General features: G+C 41.3%; 1 protein-coding gene across 1 annotated transcript in view; it reads right to left on the bottom strand.

Moving 5' to 3' along the window:
• Nucleotides 1-637: 637 nt before the first annotated feature.
• Nucleotides 638-18652, bottom strand: part of LOC5510430 (unconventional myosin-IXAa) — a 40835-nt gene continuing 22820 nt past the window's right edge. The window contains exons 25-46 of the mRNA XM_048721635.1: nucleotides 18478-18647; nucleotides 17846-17935; nucleotides 17311-17475; nucleotides 16930-16987; nucleotides 16524-16703; nucleotides 15391-15748; nucleotides 14842-14993; nucleotides 14015-14131; nucleotides 13409-13566; nucleotides 13093-13126; nucleotides 12660-12701; nucleotides 11819-11921; nucleotides 11313-11395; nucleotides 10075-10174; nucleotides 9641-9721; nucleotides 8281-8409; nucleotides 7296-7401; nucleotides 6649-6780; nucleotides 5672-5798; nucleotides 3750-3841; nucleotides 2742-2896; nucleotides 638-2199 (exon numbers count right to left, since the gene is read on the bottom strand). Of these exons, the coding sequence (XP_048577592.1) occupies nucleotides 2090-2199; nucleotides 2742-2896; nucleotides 3750-3841; nucleotides 5672-5798; nucleotides 6649-6780; nucleotides 7296-7401; nucleotides 8281-8409; nucleotides 9641-9721; nucleotides 10075-10174; nucleotides 11313-11395; nucleotides 11819-11921; nucleotides 12660-12701; nucleotides 13093-13126; nucleotides 13409-13566; nucleotides 14015-14131; nucleotides 14842-14993; nucleotides 15391-15748; nucleotides 16524-16703; nucleotides 16930-16987; nucleotides 17311-17475; nucleotides 17846-17935; nucleotides 18478-18647 (2742 nt within the window). The 3' untranslated portion in view covers nucleotides 638-2089. The remainder of the gene's footprint in view (nucleotides 2200-2741; nucleotides 2897-3749; nucleotides 3842-5671; nucleotides 5799-6648; nucleotides 6781-7295; nucleotides 7402-8280; nucleotides 8410-9640; nucleotides 9722-10074; nucleotides 10175-11312; nucleotides 11396-11818; nucleotides 11922-12659; nucleotides 12702-13092; nucleotides 13127-13408; nucleotides 13567-14014; nucleotides 14132-14841; nucleotides 14994-15390; nucleotides 15749-16523; nucleotides 16704-16929; nucleotides 16988-17310; nucleotides 17476-17845; nucleotides 17936-18477; nucleotides 18648-18652) is intronic.

The raw sequence follows: 18652 nt of genomic DNA, 5'->3' as shown, positions 1-18652 counted from the left end.
GTATCACACATAAAGTTGATCACTCTATAGGCTGATTCAGACAGCACGATTATTCGGTCATATGCGACCTGCCCGCAACACATCTGCAACTCGTGTCGTAGTGTGTAAATCAACCTACGGCTCCGCTACGACGTTCGGCTACGAAAGTCGTAGAGTGTAATTTAGGGCAGGTCGCATACGACTAAATCGCACTGTGTAAATCAGCCTTATCAAAATATCCACCATTTCTCAAAACGAGGTGTACTTCATTAAAGAACTACATCCGCTCGGGTCGCTATGAATTCCAATCCATACTACAAAATTAATGGATCTATTCTAATATTACACTATATGCATGTCGCATACGACTAAATCGTGCTGTCTTAATCATCCTTATCAAAGAATCTTCAAAACGAGGTGTACTTCATTAAAGAACTACATCCGCTTGGGTCGCTATGAATTCAAATCTATACTACTAAATTAATGGATCTATTCGATTATTTTAAAAGGCACAAAATAATTTATGGACAGATGGGCGGTTATCTTTTCAAAATAAACCAAACTAAATTACGGCATGTCCCGAGCGCACCCATTGTTTAGAGCTGCCTACAATTTCCCCAACACTTTGAATAAAACAGTGAAAAATATCAAGTCTGAATTTGTTTTATTGCCAACTTTATTATCCTCCACTAAACGCACATAAATATATATATTTTTGAAATCTTAAATCTGTTACTTTACTTGTGAATTTTCAGTGTTAAAATATGTCTTTAGTTTTGAAGAAACATCTTCCACATTCATGGAAATTCTACAAAATTCGAGCTACTCTTTGGTTAGTGAAACTCATTCCATTTTTGACAAAAAATTAAATTTGAGTCGTGTTTTGATTGGCGCACATTTTTTTTTCGCGCCATTTTACGTGCGCGCGTTGCTGTGCATTTCGCTTTAAAAAATTCTGTCGTGTAAACTAAAGAGCAACAAGCAAGTATTGACAACAAATCTATCATCGATTTCAGAATTCCCTATTTTCAGGGTAAGCTTGGCGTAAAAATTCAAAATAAACACGGATACAAGAGCTCCCGAAAACACCACATTGTTTGATTTACATGGGAAATCACCCACTAACGATGTAAATCCCTCCCTGTTTGTTTTCTTCATATTTTGTGTGACGCGCCCTTTCGTATGGCCACAAGACAACGCTAACCCAATCAAATGTCAAGATGCCGTATTTATGCCGTATTTATCCTGCTTTCTAGGAACCGGCCCCAGTTAGCGTAGAAGAACTAGAGTCTTGATGGACACAAGCTCCAAACTAGAATGATTTGTCGTGTTTTGATACGCACTGGAGCACTCCAATGCCACGCTGTTGGCTAGTGAAGTACGAGTCAATCAGATAATTCGTTACTCGCATCCTCATTGGCTAATCTCAGAAAAATGTCAAGGTGGCCACGGTAGCGCGCGTCGCATTGTTAATATCCTTGTCTTCTTTTTCCTGGTACACAGTACCAAGAAAGTCAATCTCGGACTTGTTTTTTTACTTGGGTGACAAAATGGCGGCTGATAGAGACTCAGACGGACGATTCACGTATGAATATCGAGCCTGACTTAGATTACCCATTTCAAGACATAAGCAAACTCCCCTAATTGTTCCAAATGAATCAAGATAAATTTTGAAACACGACTCGATGATATATAGAGCACAGCGTTAGACCGTGAAAACTCTAAACTCTTTTCACTGAAAATATCTAAACTTTATACCAAGCAACGGTCAAAAAGGGGCCATATCCAAAGTTGCATCCAAGTCCTCGACAGAATGATAAATTCTTGAGAATTTTGGAATAAACAGCTGTTATGGCAAAACGCATATTCACCCACCTTTTTTGAATTCTGAAATTGATCCCAGATTATTGCCTAGTTTGTCTGGTTCTACTCTTTTACTCCTAACAGTGTTCAGCACAAAATTTTCATACCTCTTGTTGCAACGAACAAATCTACAATAAAATCTCTCTAACTAATCAATGTGAATCATTTTGCTAAGACAGGTGAATTCACGATTTGAACTTGTGGTGAAAGTGCCGGCCGAGAAGGCTCAAACATGGTCTAGTTAGCTCTATACGACATGCTTCCGCTGGACGCGAAGCCGGGATCGGGACGGTGGTCGCTTTTTCGTCTGTTTTCGTGCTCTGTGCTTCGTGAGATGTCGGAGATCTGTCGTGACGGCTAAAGTGTCGATACAAAGGAAGAAAAAGTTGAAGACTTCTGAGCGACTAAAGTTGGTATTAGTGGCACAACTAATAATACCACTAACAACAACGACAGTATTAACAACAATTGAGTAGCAATAACAATAACGACAACAATAGCAACAACAACTACAGCAATTACAACAGCAATAACAACATTATCAACGACCAAAAAAAAAAACACCAAGAATTCGTCAAAACTGAAAGAGCAATAATCACTTCACAGCGTTCACTCACTACAAAGCAGCGCCAACAAAATCTACGAAATCCTAGAGACCGACCTTTCTATTTTATTAAGGTTTTATTCATAGCGTTTGACTGAAGTTGAAATTGGAATTTTGGAAAGTGCCCTATATGTAGTGGTCAGTTATATGATTCTACTGTAACACATCCGGTATAAGGAGTGGTTATATGTCTTGTATAGAGGGTGGTTATATGTCCGGTATAGAGGGTGGTTATATGCCCGGTATATGAGATGATGAAAATTAATGTCCGGAATTGGGGGTGATTTTATTTTACCTGGAAGCTCAAAAGTGACCGCGTACTCCTCATTGATCGCGTTCTCCAGTTCGTCGTCTGTGACGTTTTCATCGCTGACAACATCGTCCCCACTCTCCCCTCCCTTGGCACGCGGCCGTGGTTCAAGAGTAGTTAGCTTTGCCGTTAAGAATGTCCTAGAACAAGAGACACATCAAAAGCGTAAGTTTTAATGGAGTGGAGGGTGATCTCGTTGTTTTGTGTAAGTCAGACAAGGTCGTCTTCGCCATGGGGCAGTTTACAAAGCATTGTGCAACTGCCGCTCACAACTACTTTCGGGTTCGATTCCCAGTTCCGACATAAGTTGAGTAAGCTGGTTATCGCCTTTGCCCTAAGTGTTTTCCTCCCTCAACAAAATTATCAATTTTGAACTGTGTTAGATCGAGAGTATTTACTGTGCGACAGTTTGGTTTCAGTTTCAGTTTAATCTTTGTTTATCGAGGGTAACATATTAAACGGAATATACAGTTTTCTGACATATGACCCTCGGTTAGTAAGCACTGTCACTGGGGGTGGTCACTGCCAGAGGGTTTATTGCATCCCAACTGGTTCTTTTACGTCCCTTCGGTTCAGGTTAGTGTAGTGCAGCATCCTAGAAGACTGGAAACACGGGAGAATAACTTCAACTCACTTGTGACACAAATTCGAATCAAGGCAGGAACCCGGAAAAATCCCCAGTTTGAGCCAGGATTCGAACCTGGGGCACAGCGGTTAGAGGCCGACGCGCTAACACACTAGGCCACCCGTGCTTCCACACTACCGTAACCATCACATTATAAAAGTAGGCCAATAAAATTGCGAGAATCAATCATTTGGTTGAGAGGAAGGACTCCGTCGTGTTCTGCACGCCAAGGCAGTTCTTTTCCTCGCTTATTAGTTAGTGAAGTTCGTACCAATCAGGAAGTACGTTTCTAATATCCGTATTGACTTTGGTAACTGTGGCGAGCACTGTACCAAAACGTGGGGAGTTCATTATTCGAGTGTCATTACCTCTGTTCTTGTAGCGCTTCGAGTTGTTGTGTAAGGAGCGTCTTGACCCCGTCTTCGCCAGAAAGGCCATGCTCAACCTGCCCTTCGTCCTCCTGCAAGCATTAGATAAACTCATACTTCACCAATAGTCACACAATGATAGTGGTCACGCAACAATGAGTGCCACGCAATATAGATTGTCACGCAAAAATAGTGACACGCCACACTAATATCACGCAACTTCAGAAAAGCCATGCTGAACCAGCCCTTCGTCCTCCTGCAAGCATAAGATGAACTCTAACGTAACTAATCGTCACACAACACTGGTGGTCACGCAAACACTGAGTGTCACGCAACGCAACAGGCCATGCTCAACAAGCCCTTTGTCCTCCTGCAAGCATTAGGCGAACTTTTACGTCACTAATAGTCACAGCACTAATGGTCACGCAACACGGGTGGTCACGCAAAATTGATGGTCACGCTTAATAGTACCACGCAACACTAATTACACGCAACGCCAGAAAGGCCATGCTCAACAACCACTTTGTCCTTCTGCAAGCATAAGACGGACTCTTACATCAATAATAGTCACGCAACACGGATGTTCAAGCAGCATTAAGGGTCCCGCTGCTCGACAAGCCTCTAGTCCTTTTTTAAAGTAAGATGAACGACATGACGGAAAAACCTGGAAAACGCGCAATTCCAGATAGAGAGAGAAGACACAATTTCTTACAATGGCTAGAGGTTCCTTGTATTGCGGACTGATTTTCAAAACACAAATAACGTGAGGCCGAAGTGCACATAACCAGATTTTGGCTTTTTAAGATAATTTTTCCTTGATCATCATTGCCCTGTGTATCAATTCAGGGACGAAAAGCTCAAATTTCAATGGCACTTTACAAAAAATCGCATCAATTTAAAAAAAAGTCGCACTTGATATTTTGTTTGCTACAAGTTACTAAGTACTCAGAGAAATTCTCCGCCTTATTCGATGTAAAATGGGCTTATTTGACGCGTCACTTCATGTTTTTCCGTCATGTCAAGATGAACTGTTACGTGGTGCAATAGCTCAGTGGTACGGGCTTCGCCTCTCAAGCAAGAGAACCAGGGTACGAACCCAGGTCAGGTCAACTTGTGCTTTTTTTTAGAGGTGTAAAAACCTGGCACTCTACATTGGGGACTGTGTATCCCTCGTGGCTCGGATGACTATGTTAAACGGCGGTCCCGTCTCGCAAAAACCTAGCTAACCAGCCTGTTACATTGTGGCATGTTAAGGAACCACTGAAAAAGGCAGAGTCCATCTTCAGCGTCTGTACTTGCCGCATAACCAAAAGGGGCATTCAAATACTAACACTCTCTCATCCATGTAAACTGTGTGGCAGCACAGTGCGCCTTATAAGTATAGCAGTCCGAATAAGACCCCGTGTAATGTAAATCCAGAGCAATTCAGCCTATGGCTGCAATTCTAGATAAAGTCAGCCCAGCTTCTTTTCCTTTCCCTTTCCTTTCCTAAAAGTGACGCAACACTGGTGGTCGCGCAACATGAGGCATTTAAACACGAGGTTTCGCTATTAAAGGTAAAGCTCCTACCACCACTGGGCTCAAGAACAATCAGTTATCAATCAGCCGTCAATGAGTCAACATGTCAAGGCAATTGCTCTGAGCGCAAAATTTAAAATTTCGAACTGAAAACCTGAGACACCTGAGAAACCTGAACAGCAAATCACTAATTTATCAATCTCCAACACAACTGTCTTGTTACCTGTGCAAATATAGATTTATTCCAGCCGACTGAGGCTCAAAGATAAGCAATTTTACAGGAGACTTTGTGACTGCTAGCTTGGTAGTGTTGTGCAAATTCGAGCACGGAGGTGGAAGGAGCTTTCCCTTTTATAGCGTAACCTCGTGCTTAATGGATAATGACGTCATCAAGTCGCACGTACCTCTTTGTGAAGGTTGAGCATGCTGAGCCTCTTGTTCGCTGTGTCAGCGGCTTTATCAAGTACCCGGATGTCATTGAGGGTAGCACGGATCTTGGTGACCTGGCCTTTAATAAGGACCTCTAAGCACCTAGTGACATAAGATATGCTTTTAGAACTGCTTCACATACTAAACGCTCTGGACACGACTTGTGTGACACTGATATTTTGACTTGCGTGACACTGTTATTTTGACTTGCGTGACACCGCTATTTTGACTTGCGTGACACCGCTATTTTGACTTGCGTGACACCGCTATTTTGACTTGCGTGACACCGCTATTTTGACTTGCGTGACAATGTTATTTAGGCTTGCGTGACACAGTTTTTTTGTGTGTGTGACAATGTTATTTTAATTTGCGTGGCCAAAGTTATTTTGCCTTGCGTGACCGTTATTTTGACTTGCGTGACACAGTAACTTTGACTTGCGTGACAGTGTTATTTTTACTTGCGTGACAATGTTGTTTTATTTTTGTTTTAAATATCGTAAACTCTCATCATATTTAAAAATAAAACTTTCCCTGTTTTTTTATACTTTTGACACAAAATAGAATTGAGCTGTTTTGGTTGTAGGGTGGACTGGAGTTCCCTGTGATTGAGATGATCTCATTTGAATATTGAAATATCATTATGAGAAATATAATCACTCATATAATAACGCCATAAACTGGGGTTTTGATGCTCGAGGTTTCTTGTCTTTTTGGTAATCCAAAACAATCAAACATTCACTGTGTTTGTTTCGGCATGTATTGTTGTTAACTCACTGTGTTTCTCTGGTCACATGTTGTTGTTGCGTATTTTGGCGACGTGTTGTTCTTGTTGTTTACTCACTGTTTTTGTTTGGCGACGTGTTGTTGTTGTTTACTCACTGTGTTTGCTTGGCCACGTGTTGTTGTTTACTCACTGTGTTTGTTTGGCCACGTGTTGTTGTTGTTTACTCACTGTGTTTGCTTGGCCACGTGTTGCAAACTCTCAATGGGGCTGACGTTCGCGGGGGGTCTCATGATGCACGGGGCCCAAATAATTGAGAGAGCGTTGGAGTTCATCAAATTCGACGACTCGTGTTCCGCGACTCTGCAAAACAAAGACGACGTAAAGCAAACAATTATTTGGGATTTCTTTGGTAAAACGTCCACGAAAATGAAAAACCGCGATTTCATTTGATAACTTGCGTGCAGAATATATTTTTTGTCATGTATAGTTAGGGCGGTCCTGAATTTTACTAGTTGAACGTGTGTGAGCTCACTAAGAGCTTGTGTTCCCTAGTTCCATGGTTGGCCATTCTTAATACGTATTAGGGATTCAAGGGCGCGCTTTTTCCTATCATTCTGAAATAGGAATGGTTGGTAGAGAATATTCAGAATGGCATTCGAGTCATTCTGCTACAGGTAGCAGAATCGGTGGAATGGCCTTCATTCCATTCCGGAATGGGAACGCGGGATAAACGGACGCGCGTTTTTCTATTCTAATCAATCTCATTGCGGAATCACGAGTAAAAAAACGCGCCCTAAGTGTTAAACAAAGTAAGAAACTGTTTAATAGGCACTATGCAAATGCTTATATTTATTCTTAATTATTCTGTTCGTTACCTTGCCAAATGGAAGACAAGTCTCTCGAATGTAGCGCGGTTGGCGGGAGGCAACTTCTGAACCAAAGCGTACAACGTCTCAAGCTGTTCCCGCTCGTCCGAGAGATCTAAAGGGACGAGAATTATACATGCGATAGACTGTTTGAGCACGACCCCGGATAAATGGCGCGTAGGACAAGACGAATCTGAGTTGCTGGCGAGACAAATTGGCAGCAAAATTTACCAGAGAGAAGTTTGATTCTTTTGCTTCGACAGAGGGCTCATGCACGAAACTAATGTGTTCTCATATATGGGGAGGCGTACAACACATCAATTCCATCCTGTGTAATTAACACATTTCCCTGTTTCCAAAACGCCTACGCAGGCCATCTAGTTGTTTTTCTACAGCTTGTCGGTACCATTAAGTTTCACTATGAGAAGACTAGACTTATAACATAGGGCTGACTTTTAAAAGAAACGTCAGATCTTGTTTCCTTTCGTTTTGTGATCGCTGTCACGTATTGTCTGACGCTGTCACGTATTGTATGACGAGGTAGAATGTGGGTTTCCTGTGGTACAAATAGGCTTTTAAGGTTCACACGTTACGCATTCCCTACAATGCTATGCATTTTCTTTGGTGCAATAAGCTCCCTGTGGTACAAGGTTTATGGGATCCCTGTGGTTTGTTGCGCTCCATGTGACCACGTTTTGGGTGTAACGTGGTGTAACGGGCTCCCTGTGATGCAATAAGCTCCATGTTGTTCGATGTACATGGGTTTCCTGTGGTGTGTTGCGCTCCATGTGATGGTGCTTTGGGTAAAAACCTTCCTATGGTGTAACGGGCTCCCTTTGGTACTATGTAAATTGGTATCCTGTGGTGTGTTTGCTTCCCTGTGGTGTAACGGGCCCCCTGTTGTACAATGTTTATGGGCATCCTGTGGTGCGCTGCGCTGCATGATGGTATGTTTGGCTACCTGTGGTGTAATGGGTTTTCTGTGTCCACTTACCTGCAGTTCGTATTACTTCGTTATAGACATCGTCCGTGAAGACTGGGCTCGAGAGTTGTCTGAAGAACAACTTAAGCACTGCTGCGACAACGTGAACCACGTGCGAACTAAGGTCTAAATCCGAGATACCTGTGTAAAATTGATAATTTGTATAAATATATAGATATCAGTGCGCAGGGAACCATAGCAAACATGTAGTCCTTTGTCTAAATGCTCTAAAGGAAACTGGGGCGAGCTGGCGTGAATTCCTGTGGGAAAAAAAATCAAGTGTTCCTCGGACCTATTCAAAATGGCTGTACCATGGAAAACGAAGGAAAACAAGATAACCTGCAAGTTTACTTGAAATTTCTCAATTCATAAACCATTAACCAAAAAGCAACAAAATGATCGAAGCGGACTCCAAGATATAGTATCCAATTTGTAAAGCAGCATTCTTATTTATGTCCATGTAAAAGTACACATGGCTATCAGAGACCAGGATTCAACCGTTTATACGCTACCCATGAAGCACTGCGGGTTACGATACAATGATTTTCGAGTGGCCTTATTTGAAGTATACATCTTACGGTAACACCATGATCACCTCGGATTCTTTTGTTTTCTGAGGGACGATTACAAGCTATATTTCCTCCAAAACAATAGATGGTTCTAAATTTCCCTCATGCATTTATGATAAGGGAGATTTACTTTCTAAATTTCCCTCATGTATTAATGACGAGGGAGATTAAGAAAAAAACAAAATAATCTTTTGTCTTCTAAATTTCCCTTTACATCAGTGCATGAGATAAATTTAGAACCAAACTACTTGTCTTCTAGTTCTTTTCCAGGAAAACAACTAGAAGGCATGATTAGAGCATGGAATAGACCCTGCGCCAAGAGACCAGAGTATTTGATCTCGTGATACCGAAACAACGTTAGACTAGATCCATGTGGGATGATTTTGCTGTACGCATGCGTGCTAATGACGTAAAAAAACTTAACTGTAGATATGTAGAGCAACTATGTGAATCAACTATGTTTGATTTGAGAATTGTTTGTGAAAATGTGATCTCTAGAGTGATAAAAAGAACGATGCCTGTGCAATGTCCTGATCCACTGAACCTTTTTCGCTCATCCAACCTTATATTACTCGTAGTTGCGAGTTTATTTCCTCGGTGATCATGGTATTACAAAGTTGTAGCATGGCATCCGCGGAATTTAGGGATTAAATGTCCCCTCAACCTCGGGAAAACTAGTTAAAGCCAACTAATCATCCCTCGGTTGCGGGGACATTTAATACCTAAATTCCCCTCGTGCCATGCTTTAACTTATAATAAGAAGTACTACTAATTATGCAAAGATGTCGTCACGTGTAACATACCGGAAGACACTATCGCGTTCTTCAACGCTCTGACAGCAACAGCACTCGGTGACTTCCGGTAGATTCCCTCGGCATAGAGACCTGGGGAGAGGAAGTAATATCAATAACGAATCCATTAGTATAGAAAGAATATGAGAAAAAAAGCGGTGAAAATAAGAGCGCGCGCGAAAAAGGAATTTGCCTTTTTTTTTGTTTTTCTCGCGTCTGTAACTCGCTAAAATCACCTCCATTTCGCACTAATAAGTAACCAGTCGCTCGCGCCTTATCTAGAAATAACATTGTAATAAGCAAAATTAAAAGATTAACCGATTAATCCACATTTTCGACTATTAGTAAATTCGTCTGAATATGTGCATTATAATAGGAGAAATATGCGAAAATCAAGTCAAATAGTTGAAGTACTTTTTTTCTATTCCGTAATCGTGTTTTTTTACCTCGTATCTCGATGTCTTGGATGAGTCTCTCGACGATTTCTGGTACAGGCTGTTCAATAGATGTATCCTCGCCCAGATCTCCGCCGAATACTGAACTTCTCTGCAAGCCAAACCGCATCTTAAAACTTGTCTTTCTTTTCATGTCTCTCAAGTTTAATTCCCAATGATAAAGGTAAAAATAAAAACCAACACAACGTGACAATCTTTTCTCCTTTATAAGGAAAGACCCTTCTGTATTAAAACTGGTCTATTTCTAAACTATCGAAAAAGGATTGAAAACCTTATCCTATGCTTTTGCCAATATAAATACTGAACAAAAAATTCTTAACGAAAAGCAACAATTTGAAAAAGTTAGCAGAATGGATTATAACAAATGTGAATAGTCGATTTAAAAGTAGTACAGATTATAAAATATTCAAATTGCTATTCATAGATTTGTATATTTTGTTTCCATGGTGATATCTTGATGTGCCGAAAGTGCGTGGTATCTTTTCCTGCCCCACTCAGCCTGCTAGAAAGTAAGACTTTCTCGCAATTACGAAACATAAAAAAATAATTTTTTATTCTTCTCGCAATTTCGAAACATAAAAAAAATTAAATGGTTTTGCCTTTCTAACCTAGACCAAGGGTGTAGCTAGGTTTTTTCTGAGGGGAGGGAGTGAGGATGGTGGGTGGGTGGGTGGGAACGAAAAGATATCACAAGCAAAACTTCTCATATTTGGCGATTTTTCAATAAGAAAAGACTGATGTTAATGCTTGAATAATGTATTGCTTTTCTAGGTTCTGACAGCTTTTAAAACCTATTTCTCCTTCTCCTTGTTCAAACCAAAAGATCATCATTTTCGGCAGGATATTTACTCCAGTAAACCGCTACAAACCCAACTCTGAATACTTAACCTGAACAGAGACAACGTTTCAAAGCACAAATATCCATAACATAACCCGGATAACTCGAACTCCCTTATAACGTTAAACAGTTTTCTTTCCCTTGGCATTTTCCTCGTTACTTTCTTCTATCTAATCTCCTATCTACTAAGTTTATGATTAAAAAGTGAGTTTTAATCACAAATGATCAAAATGATACTATTTCTATGGTCCACATCATAACTTGGATATTCTAAATCAGAAACCTACCTACTTACTACTCAAACCGATTTTTGTCTACTTTTGCGAGTTAGCGGGGTGGATTGTACTGTTATTTCTACTGTATCGCCTTAACCTTTGTCAGTTTTCCTTACCTTTGTAGTTGTCTTGAAGGTATTTTTACTGCATAGCAGGGTAGACTTGGTGTGACATTTCTTATGACATGTAAACCTGCAATCTACAGAAATAGCATAATGCTCAGGGCTGGAAAAAAAAATTGACAATTAGATATTTGGGTAAGGAAGGCGGATTTGCGTAAAATAGATAACATTATCATCGCTATCGTCGTAGTAGTACTTGTTGCTGCTTTTGTTGATGTAGTTGCTTTTGTTGTTAAAGCCGCATTGTCACGAGTTTACTTCCGGTCGATTACGTTACAATCTCCGATGATTTTAAACAGAAAACGCGAAAAATATTTCAAAATATTGAAAGCAGTGTGTATATTGCAAGTTTCTTCGAGGATGTGATTGATAATTTAGAGCGGATGGCATGTGAAAGATCTCGGATTCTAATAGATTCTTTTGTCTTTTAACGGTTGAGGTTTCCGTCGGACCTCCGGAAGTGAACTGGTGACAATGCGGCTTTAATTGATCTCACTCACCTTGGCAGACCATGCCTTTCTCGAGCACCCAGATCAACGAGTTACAGTGCTCACAGAACGTCGGTATGCTGAATTGCGTCACCGAAAACTTGTGGTGGTTGTGCTTAAATGAGAGTCATGAAAAGAGATAAGTAATCAACGAGTCGCAGGCTAAAATGATAATGTGGTGGGGTAGGACAGAGCCAAAAAATGGCAAGTTTTTCCAAAATAAGGTCTGGTTAACTTTGGATAGTATGAATTTTTGCATAGAGGTTCCTTATGTTATGTAAACCAACATACACCTATTTCAATTAAGTTTGACTATAAGAAAATAGAAAATGGAACAAAGTTTGGTCAATAATGTCTTCTTGTATTAAAATTTATTCATTACAAGGGCCTCGCTATGACAAACTTAATTTAGCCTCGCACTGAAGGTTATAAAAGATACAAGACATGTTTTCCCTAACCAGTGGTTTAAAGCATTCATCATTTTCCATTTTCTTAGAGTGTCAACCTTAATTGAAATAGGTGTATCAAAAAGTGTTTTTTCTAATGGATTCGTCTTCGAGATATGAGGCTTGAAGTACAATTTTCAAATGTTCAAATTATGAATTCTCCTCGTTTTTAGGGAGAAGTCGGGCTCCAATCAGAAATTAAGCCAACTTTGCTTGCTAATATCTAAATTTCATATATTCTAAATTTCTTTAAAATTTGGAATTAAGCTTTTGGTCAGAGGAACTCCTTGTATGCAGAATCGTGAGCTTATATATCGAGAATTGGGTAATTTCATGCCATTTTTTTGCTCTGTCGTGGTGTGGGGAAATGTGATGGTGTTTGTTGGTCCTCTGTTCCTAAAGCTTACCACAACTTCGTTTTTCCCTTTCTTGTGTCTTCTCTTGTGCACCTTAAATCAAGCAAAACAGTTTAGTGCAGCATACATCAAACTGCATTAAAACGAACTTGTCACGCGATGTGACTTAAACATTGGGCTTAAATATTGACATGGAAAACAAAGCTTGTGAGTACGGGACGTGTAATACCTTAGGGACTTTAGCTGGAATATCTTGTGATATCTTGTGATATCTTGACACATTGGGCTTAAATATTGACTGTAACTAGCTTGTTTGTTTCTCGAGCTCTGTTCCAAGCCAATTTATAGCCTGATCCCGACTGCCAAGCAATAGCAAGTCTACCAGGGGGATGGTGGCTTCAAAATTTCTTTAAAGCTAGTTCGAAATTTGGCTACGATGACATAGGGAGGAAAACAAAACTTGTGAGTACGGAACGTGTAATACCTTAGGGACTTTAGCTGGAATATCTTGTGATGACCTGAAATTGGAACAAGCAGCAGAGATTAACTACATATTATGTGCCAGTCTATCTGTTCATCTTAACTCGCTATGAACTGTCTGTTAGTCTACTTTTCTGACTTTTCAATATTCATCTCTACGTCTGATTGTTTCTCCGTCTATACATCGATGCGTGTTTTATTTTCCTTTTGCATCTATCTTCTCTCTATCTTTGCTTTGGTTTGTGACTTTCCAGTATAGCGGCGAATGCGATTGTCCCATTATCTTATCAGGAGATAAGTGAATCAGTTGGTCCCTTTACCTTATAAGAAAGAATTCGTCAAGAACCCCTGCGAACGCGTTGGTACCCATAATGGCTGGGAACGAGGCGCTGATTCGCTCTTTCTTGATAGTCTTCTTGAGAATCTCCTCAAAGCTGCTGCACATGTCCTCATACTTGAGGCTCACAGACTTGTCATGCTGAACACAGAGCATAGAAGGTTTTATGGTGTTTTTTGTCATTTATGGCAAGCCTTACAGAAAAAAAAACTGCATATAAAAACACCCATTTTAGGGATTCAAGCTTATTGGGTTGTTATATGTGGGACATACTGGTTTACGATGAGATAAGAAAGGAGCCAATCAGAGTTGATAATTGTTTAGCTATGTAAGGGAATTTTTATTTCATATTTCAGGCTGGATGTGTTTCATAATATGTTCTTTTTTTTGCCAAATTTCAGCCAGGGTGTTCTTAACCCAAATATTCTTATATACGGCTATTTACTGAATAATCATGTTGAACTATTTAAAGACTTAAATAAGGGTGACGGCACAAAAGGAGCTTGCAATGCAAGTCGTCTGTGAGAGTAACTACTGGATTGATGTGCTCTCTTGTATCAACCGCCGTCATTTGTGAATCGTGACTTACGTTCATGACCCAGGAGTACTCCGATATGAGAAACGCGTGGAATTCCTGAAGAGACTTCTTAAATACGCCGTCCACGATGGTGTCTCGCTTTCGCCCCTCGTGGTTCATATCAGAAATCTGCGAAAATGAAGAGAAAAAAAAAACGTAAGGAATGGCAGTGGCCGAGTCTCCGTATTCCCTCTAATCAACTCAAGGTTACTCCAGAGCGTTGGCTTCTTGCACATTGGGATGTAATGGTGGCGCAGTTGGCAGAGCGTCGCTCCGTAGTGCCTGTGCCTCTCACCACAGGTTTCCCGGTCGCTCTGTAGTGCCTGTGCCTCTCACCACAGGTTTCCCGGTCGCTCTGTAGTGCCTGTGTCTCACCACAGGTTTCCCGGTCGCTCTGTAGTGCCTGTGCTTCTCACCACAGGTTTCCCGGTCACTCTGTAGTGCCTGTGCCTCTCACCACAGGTTTCCCGGTCGCTCTGTAGTGCCTGTGCTTCTCACCACAGGTTTCCCGGTCGCTCTATAGTGCCTGTGCCTCTCACCACAGGGTTCCGAGTTCGATTCCCGGTTCCGAGGTAAATTTAGTTTGTTGGTCTTTGTGCTTAAGGTTTTTCTCTGAGTTGTCCGTTTTCCTCCCTCAACAAAAACCAACAAAATCTAAGCTGTGCTCCATGGTTAGACACAAGTCGTATAGCGGCTGTCTTGCACCTTCTATACCTTCGACTCGACGTCGTTGTATCTGCGCTCTCGTAATTCAGCATTTTAGCTGAAAGGAGAGTGATAAGCTTCCAAATTTATTTATTTATTTTATCTCATGAGTTCCAAAGGAAATATGACTGCACCTTGTTCATAAGGAAGGATTCAAGTGCAGCGAAGTCGGCCGCGCCTTTGGCGAACTTCTTGTTGGTGGGCTTCAGCTGCTGGTTGCCAGGGATGATGGCGGCCTTGGAAACCGTACTGATGATCTTCGTGGACTTGATCTCGTTCAGTAATTCTAGTGGAAGTAGTGGAAATGAATAAATAAACATAAACAAACAAACAAACAAAAATCGAACAAGCAAACGAACAAATTATAGTACAAACAAACAAAGAAAAGCAAACAAACAAACAAAAAAACAAATAAACAAACGGACGGATGGATGGATGGACGGACGAACGAACGAACAAACGAGCAAACAAACAAACTAATGAACTAATAAATAAAGTGTGAAGGGTAGGATGAGTATTTTATTCGAAGGTATTGAGTAAAATTTGAACCTCCCGAAAAGTTTTCTACTCCTGCAACCAAAAATGTAACGCCAATCTCAACTATCACGTAGCGCGAATCTAGGTAGTTAGAAGATTGCTAAATATCTAAGAGGTTTTATTGCGAGGGCGTAGTAATCTCCTACCTTCCTCTGATCGAGATGGTTTTATAGCCGATCTCTTGGTGCTGTTTTTAGCCAAACCAGGCTCAGATTTCCGCCGCATAGAATGGCGATTTCTCCGACGAAAAATACTCCTCTTCGTTTTCCGAATATTTTCCGACGAAGCCGATAGCTTCCCGATCTCATAGATGGCGGTCGTGGAGCCGAGTCTCGGCTCTTCGAGTACGTCCTCGTCTTCCGGAGGTGCCGTCGGGACCACATCGGGAATGTCGGAAGTGCTCGAGCGCTGTTGTTTGTTTTTTGATTTTGTTGATAGGCGACGGCGAATGCTGGTTGAAACGCGACGGGAGAATGTTGAAGGGGGATTATCCGCACTGGCGATCTGAAAACATAAATGGAACTAGTCACATCAAGAAAGCATGGAAGTATATTAGTATCACACCACGAATTGTAAAAAGTCACACCCAAATAGTGAATAGTCAAGCCCGAATAGTACCAAGTCAAACTCGAATAGGAAAAAGTCACACCCGAATAGTAAGTGGTCACGCCCGAATAGTCCCAAGTCACACCCGAATAATAATAATAGTCACACACAAAAAATACTATCGTGAATACTACCTAACCAATCCAGAATACTTCAGAGATACACAAGAGCAGGGAAAAGAACCGAGTCACACCCGAATAGTACCGAGTCACTCCCGAATAGTACCAAATCACTCCCGAATAGTACCGATTCAGTCCCGAATATTACGGAGTCACTCCTGAATATTATTCAATAACACAAGAATCACCCAAATATTGCAGAATAAGGGCAGCAAATCAACACAAGGTTGAAGTGGTATGTCGTACGCATTTTTGAAAGAAGAGTTGTACCGAGACACTTCCGAATATTATCGAGTCACTCCCGAATAGTAACCGAGTCACTCCCGAATAGTATCGAGTTATTTACAAATAATACCGAGTCACTCGAATATAGTACCGAGGCACTGTCCGAATATTGCCGAGAAGCTTCCGAAAAATACCGAGTCACTCCCGAATAGTATCGAGTCACTGCCGGATAGTAACCGAGTCACTCCCGAATAATATCGAGTCACTCCCGAATAGTACCGAATCACTCCCGAATATTATCGAGTCACCTCCAAACGCGCCCTACTCGCCTTGTTTTCCTGGATCTGCAATACCTCCTTGGGTGAACGCATGGGTGTAAGCTTGATGACGTCTAGATCCAAGCCCCTTTGTTGCTCCGCGCGGTGAGTATTGACCATGAGGGGCGTGGGGCGACCTGTCTTGTGAATGCGGTTCTTGTACGAGTCGGTAGCCGCTCGTGTGCGAATGTGCTGAAAGAAAAAAAAAACTTCAGGGTTACGCAACTTTACGTAGATGATGTAAATTTCAGGAGCGATCTAGGAAGGGAATCTAGGGAGTGTCAATATGAAAAGCACATGACGGAAAGTACATTAGAGGTTTTTATCGCCTAAACATTTCTTCTGACATTTCAAGATATGGGCCCTTTGGGCGATTTAAGGCTATTTAGAACGATGATATTGTTGAAGGTGAACTTACATCTGCAGGTTTTAGAAGCGAGATCTCTCGCTCGAACATCTTTGACATTTCTCGGACTCTGCAATGTTGAAAAAAGTTTAACTAAATACACGTATTCAAATGAAAACCATGTAAAATCATGTAAGGTGCCATCTCAAGATCTCGATGAACTAGTTTCACGAGAATTCCTTTCCAATACGTCGTTTCTTTTCATTATAATATTTTCAAAATATTGAAAGCAGTGTGTTTATTGGAAGTTTCTTTGGGGATGTGATTGATAATTTAGAGCGGATGGCCCGTTTAATATCTCGGATTCTACTGGTGACAATGCGGCTTTAACATTTTATGGTTCCCTTGTCCTTTACACCCATTGTTTCTATGGCTTGTCAGAGGGTATCTTACCCGGGGCTCTTCTGGGGGGTTTCGCTATCGCTTCTTGATAGTTTCACTTCCGGTGTTTGTACTTCCGGTTTCTCGTCGATCTGATATAGTCTGTTTTTGAGTTTCTCGTATTCGGTGGGGTCGCTCAGAGAACGGACGAGACGGCGCGAATCGACATCGACAAGCCTGAAAGCGAGGCGGGACACGTGACCTTCCAAATATGGGATAAATAAACTATCGCTGCTCTCTAGGACTGCGATACGTCTTTGTCATCCACCATTTTGTCACCCTAGCCAAATACCAAGGGTGATAAAGCATCCATTTCCATCGGCTGATTATCTGAAACTGTTGCCTTGTTTTCAATTGAGTTTGGTAAATAAGGAATAAAGCTTGTTTTTCAGATGGCTACTTCGAGAATTCCTTGACACATAGATATAAACTTTATTTATATGTCAGAATAATGTTTCTTAATACCAAAAGATAACAGAAACAAAAGGCTTGCCTGACTAACGCATTTTTTAAAATTATCGAATTGAGTGGTTTGGGGTCTACTTACTTTGGTCGCATGGAGACTTCGGCCAGGATCGAGGCTCGCCTAAGTCTGTCTTCTTCCTCTAGTCGTCTCTCATCTAGTAACTTAAGGAATCTGGAAGATTGCATGACGTAAGTCTCGGATAATGACACGAGTTTCTTGTGCACGACTCGCGAATGTCCGACTAAAAGCCTATTTAGTCAGTACGATTTAGTCGTATGAAACCTGTCTACCACATGTTTTGGCCCAGAATTACACACTACCATCAAGTTGAAGGCAACGCAAGTCGCATACGAATCAATCGTGCTGTCTGAATCAGCCTAAAAGTCTACGAATGCTATCCCAGCCCCCTTTCCCCCTCCTCAAAAAGCGTATGTATAAGAGATGAACATCCGTTTAGAAGCACACTAAACCCGCTAAAACTACTGAAAACTAAGTCTTCCCTGGAAACTTAGCTTTATTGTGTTGCGCGATATTAAGAAAAGAATAAATAAATTTTCTAAAAATACAGGTCCCCATACAGGCCCGTAGTAGCGTGGTGGAGGGCAGGAGTTCGTGTCGTTTTCTCCCGATTTTTAGGAAGTTAACAATATAGCCTTTAAAATAGAAATGGAGTTAACATTCACTAGACATGCAAGCGCGGGTTTCCTGTGTACCTTTGCCGTTCGAGGAAGCCTCGGACGACGGCTTGTAGTAGCACTATATTGTCCAGCAGTCTGTGGTAGTTGACGAATGCGTAGTAGCCTCTCCATGCTGCTTGAATTCTCACGGCTGCGCAGTGCTGCTGATCCAAGTCCATCCGCGCAAGGAAGCCACGAAAAGCGGCCTGGT

Source organism: Nematostella vectensis, chromosome 14 (genome assembly GCF_932526225.1).
Source record: "Nematostella vectensis chromosome 14, jaNemVect1.1, whole genome shotgun sequence".
Taxonomy (NCBI): domain Eukaryota; kingdom Metazoa; phylum Cnidaria; class Anthozoa; order Actiniaria; family Edwardsiidae; genus Nematostella; species Nematostella vectensis.
Note: the sequence above shows the minus strand (reverse complement) of the source record. Positions and strands in the feature narration are given on the sequence as shown.